The sequence below is a fragment of the Psittacula echo genome (genome assembly GCF_963264785.1).
Source record: "Psittacula echo genome assembly, chromosome: 12".
In the NCBI taxonomy this organism is placed as follows: Eukaryota; Metazoa; Chordata; class Aves; order Psittaciformes; family Psittacidae; genus Psittacula; species Psittacula echo.
In genome coordinates, this window is record NC_137747.1 from 469,532 (window position 1) to 474,664 (window position 5,133).

Sequence of the window (5,133 nt, forward strand, 5' to 3'; positions counted from 1 at the left end):
TCAGTCAGAGGGCTCACATGGCCACTTCAGATCCTTGAAAAAGGAACCTTTGCAGCTTTGGATTTGAAAACCATGTTCAAGTTGCAACTCTGGCACAGCTGATCTCCAGCCAATAAACCGCTGGGTAGTCTTAGGTACTGGAGGAGATGGAAGCACCTACAATAAAAGTAACATGTAGAATTCAATGATTAAAAGGGTTTTGATTGTAGTTTCTCTCATGCAACATCCTCTTTTGTACTGTAGTGTGGATGGAAAGGAAATCTTATAAAAAATAGTGCTTTTAAATGCAATTTGCTGAATTAATATCCTGAGCACACACTGACATTAATGTTAGGAAATAAGAACTTTGAAAGATAGCCCAGTTGCAAGCAAGTTTGATTTATAATACACGATAGTTTATAATTTAGAAAGTCAGAATAATTTAGGTTCCCTTCTATAGCAAGGCACAGGGAAAGAGAGGAGTAAACCTGCCAAATCCCCATGAAGTAACTAACTTTCATTTACCACCCTTCTAAAAACCAGTCTTTTAGTGCCTAAATTGGTATGCTTAACAGGAAATCAAAGCACAAAATATTATTTAGTATTGTATGTTAGCATTCTTAAGTTTTATTCCATGTCTTTCTAAAGGCTTTACTGGCTTTATGTTATTAGAAGAATCCTATCTTCAGCTTTAGTTTCTTTCCTTAAATAATAATAATACTTTAAAACTAGTTAACTTCTATGGGAGAAATAGCATTTTATACTTCCTGTAATGTATCTGGTAGCAATGCAGAGACAGAATAATAGTTTTGTGGCCAAATGCTAAAGATACTACTGACCAAGCTGCCTTTTGCATCAAGAACTACTTATTCGTTCCACCTTCTTTCTACTTTAAAGGATGGGTAAGCATCAAGTTAATCTGCAACTAATCTAGCTAAAAAGGAAACAAAACAAAAGCCAACAGACTCTGTTCACCAACTGCTGCTCTTACTTTGGCTGAATCATCTCAATTGGGCACATTATATCATTTTAGCATCTGGGGACTTAGAGAAATACACAGCAAGAGAACAATGTCTCAGTTCTTTTGCCAGAGTTGCTTCACTTTGTTCTTTGGCCAAGATTAGAAAATGTTTACGATATTTAGGTGGAGCAGTTCCTCTGAAAAGATAATTTTTATGGCCAAAAGTGCCACCCACTGAGCAGGATAATGAAGGAAACCGTGTCCCACTTGCAGTCTGGGGGAAAGGACTATGAAGAGGCAATTATTAATCTAACCTAGAGAGAAGAACAGATATGATGACTGTTACCGTGAAGGTAAATGTGTGAAAAGACACATAGTTCTGTACAAGGACTTAGAAAATTTCTCTCTGAATATGTAAGGGGGACCTAAATCACAAGTAATCTTTATCTTCCTTTGTAAATAAAGACTTTGAGGTGAGATGGAAACTATGATCCCTATTTCAGTATGCACTAGGCTATGCATGCTACTTCAGCAGCTGATAGCTGTCTGCATGATTTGCTAACACATGTACACCCTCACTGTGCTGAAGCAGAGGTAAACTTGACTGAAATTGGAGTCTTGAGACAAAACTGAAGAACAAGTAGCACTAATGGCAGAAATGCTGCTATTTAATTTCTCTGCCACACTCAGCACTAACTCTTTTGTTTCAATTTAATCACAGTAAAAGCTTTTACTACTTCCTCGCTTTATTTCCCCACCCTTGGAATCCTTTGAAAGAAAGCTAGTTCAGCAAGTAGGAATTTCCAATCTCTTTTGTTTCCTTAATCTACTCTAAGTGGACTAACCTTTCTTTTTGTTAGCATATTCTGCTTCCCCTTTTATGAATATGGTCCTCTCCCAATGTCACTGATTTAGCTGCCTATACAGTTACGCTATTCACTGGTGATTCTGACACGTTATAATTCAAACCATCAGTCACATTCCACTCTCATTTCCAGCTGTTTGACAACTTTTAGACTCTGAATATGTGAATATAAATCATGTAATATAAAATCAGATAGTTATTAACTGGCCCATTAGAACTGGCTTCTTACTAATTTTTGGTACTAAAGAGGAGAGTGGCATTATCTCTGACAAAAAGAAGACTGTCTTAAAACTTAAAAATAGTTAAAACTGAGTTAGGTTTTGATAAGGCTTGAAGTAATATAGATGTATATATCTGAGCAATGACTTGTCAGCAGCCATAAACAGCTGTGACCACCATTCTGCACTGCGCTGCACTGTTCTGATACTAGATGGAGTGCATGGGGGAGGTGCTTTACAGAAAGATGATTATATGCAGTGACTTATGTACAGTGAAAGCTCTGTGAACTAACAACCATATCCAAAGGGCAATTTCTTGTCTTAAATGAATGCTTTTAAAGCATTGCTCAGATTGCAAATACGATTTACTTTAACCTTTAGTTAAAGGCTCACCTCTACAAGACAACTGATTTTAGAGCTTGTGTGGTTTCTTAAGACAGATATTGCTGCATGGCAATTTTAAAATCTAATTTTCTAACCTTAATGTATTTTTCCACAGATGTCACAGGTCGAACCTGCAGATGTTCTGGAAGCTCTATCTTGGGGCTTATATTTTCTTCCTTTTTATCGTGAATCAACTAAAACCAAAACATCAATGTTAAACATTGGACTCTGTCTTTTGAAATATGCTGTAATACGTGATATTGACACCATTCTCCTCACGGTTGCATCTGAATTTCCTGTTCTTTTCCGTGTAAGACAGGGCTACTTATTGCAGTGCTTTGGAAACCATTGTAATATTTTTTTTTTGGTTTCAGAAAGTGATACAATTCTGAATTTCAGATGAAAGGCTAAATATTGCTAAGTGATTCCAACTCTCTTAACTACATCACTGCCCCAAAAAGGGCTAGAAATGTATCTTGTCATGTATCTTATATGACCACAAAACAAAGACTGACAAATGCTAAATACACATGTTCACCAATAGTAACAATGCATAGTTTGTCAACTTTTCAGCTGTAGCCTGTGCAAAGGAGATGTGCGTGATGGATGTTGAAGCCTGGAGGACCAAAGTTTTCCAAGGTGTTAACTTGGATGCCTGTAGGAATTTTCAAACACTCCCAGGACAGATTAAGCACTTCTAGCCCCATGGAAAATACGTTTATAATTACTCAGGGGCTGCATCAACCCTGTTTTTTAGCAATGAAATACTGTGATTCCAAATGTACATTATGTGCTGCTATATTCTAGTATCTAAACAGCACTGAGAATAGACATCTCTCCGAGTATTTTCTTGTAAATTCCCCCACTGAAAATTTCATTAGCTAGAACCTTCTCCCTTAGACTTTTAAGCTACCATATGGATAGACAAAGGGGAAATATTTTCCTGTCAGTGTGCATCTAGTCCTCGTTAACACTATTGGAAGTCATGCTTCTCAAGAGAAATATATCAGAATACGCACAGCATATAAATTACGTATTTTATTCAGAGGAAAAGTGAAACTTTGAACCCATCTTAAAAGTAGTGCACTTGTTACCTCGGAACTTGGCTTAGTAAAGCACACTCATGTTTTCCTAGTCTTTTATGCTCTCATAATTTACGTCTACATCAATTTGTGTGCAATTTCATGTGTTTCTTGTAGGCCATTCGTTTTTACCTCGTCAAGAGGTGTTTTCAAGAATCCCCATTTATGAGACCATTTTTTTGCAGCCTCTAGTTCAGTTTCGATGTATTTTTTCCTGAAACAGAGAATATTTAAATTACTTTGAAAACTTCCATGAAAATAAAAGGAAAAACACAAACCCAACTACTACTGTCGCAAGGCACAGCACTTTAGCATGAAGCTTGAGACCTTTACCTCAAAATCAAGTCTATGCATGAGTTAACAACTTTCTGGCTTGGACGTAATGGGGAAATTAAACAGTAGGTGTGAAAGCACTTGCAAATTACATTCCTATTGGGAAGTGGAGGAGGTCAAATGTGCTATGGCACACACAGAAAGTGAGCCCCAATGCCCCTCCATACGTCCTCTTGGTTTTACTGACCGATGAAGGGCACCTTGCCTGGCCCCGCTGTCCCTCCTCACCCGGCGGGAAGCACTGCAACACCACGGCCATCACTTCCTTTGCCGGTCCAACCCGGGCTATGCCATTCAGGGGGCTAGACCCCTGGGCGTTTTGCACCTGGCATACTCCGAGTGAGCACATGCACTGTGCAGACACACACGAAGTGTGTACAAATTCCCTCAGCCTCCGCCCGCCTGACAGTGGCATCTCCCCCGGGCAGGAGGGGAGGCCCGGGGCCGTTACCAGCAGTTGTCCTGCTCTACCATGTTGCGCAACTTCGCCAGGTCGCTGCGGCTCTGTGCCATATCCGCGGCGGGGAGCGGCCTGGCCGGCGCCGCGGGGCCGAGCACTGGGCCGGGCCCTCCGGCTTGGGCGTTGCTGGGCAACGGAGCAGGGGGCAGTACTCGTGCCGGCGGCCGTTGCAAAAGGGCGGGAAGGGCTGTTGACGCTCTGAGGCAATGGTTTGCCCCAACTGCCCCTTCCGTTTGATGCGGTGTTGGCCCGAAGCCACGGCTCTCAGGTGAGTGGCTGAACCCGCCCCGCGGGGTTTTCTGGTGTCCCGCAGGGAATCAGTCAATGCTTTTGTGGTGTGTTTGGTTTTAAAATGCTTTTCAGTAGGAAACCGCATTTGAAGTCACTGTCCCCGGAAGTGCTCACAAACCATGTAGATGAGGCCCACAGTGACACGGGTTAGTGGTGGCGGCCTCGGCAGTGCTGGGGAACGGTTGGACTGGATGATCTTAAAGGTCTTTTCCAATCCGGCTGATTTTATGATTCAGTGATTAAAAGGATGAAAAGCTGGTACCTTGCTAGAGGAGTTAGCTGTGTTTCGAAGAAGAGATGTTGTTTAAACCCTGCAGCTTACTGGTTAGCCAGGGTGCCCGTAGTAGAAAACAAGTATTTGGACACCTTTTGGGATACTGAGTTGTTAGGAGTCTTTTTTAAACCTGGACAAGGGACAATACTACAGCCGAAAACTAGTAGTGTATTTAATTGTTTGTAATGGACATAAGAAATGGTTGAAGGATAGTGAGTTTTTATCTTTATAGGGATCTGCTTGTTAACACGTCCAAAGCTCAGACTGCATGTGCTATGGTGGGTGT

The 5,133-nt window shown here is 41.1% G+C and overlaps 1 protein-coding gene across 1 annotated transcript; it reads right to left on the reverse strand.

Moving 5' to 3' along the window:
* Positions 1–4,335, reverse strand: CIMIP1 (ciliary microtubule inner protein 1; the record flags this gene model as incomplete). Its single annotated transcript, XM_080628117.1, has 4 exons — positions 1–156; positions 2,503–2,601; positions 3,622–3,703; positions 4,274–4,335. The coding sequence occupies 4 exons, from the start codon at positions 4,333–4,335 to the stop codon at positions 1–3; spliced, it is 399 nt and encodes a 132-aa protein (XP_080484243.1).
* Positions 4,336–5,133: the final 798 nt, after the last annotated feature.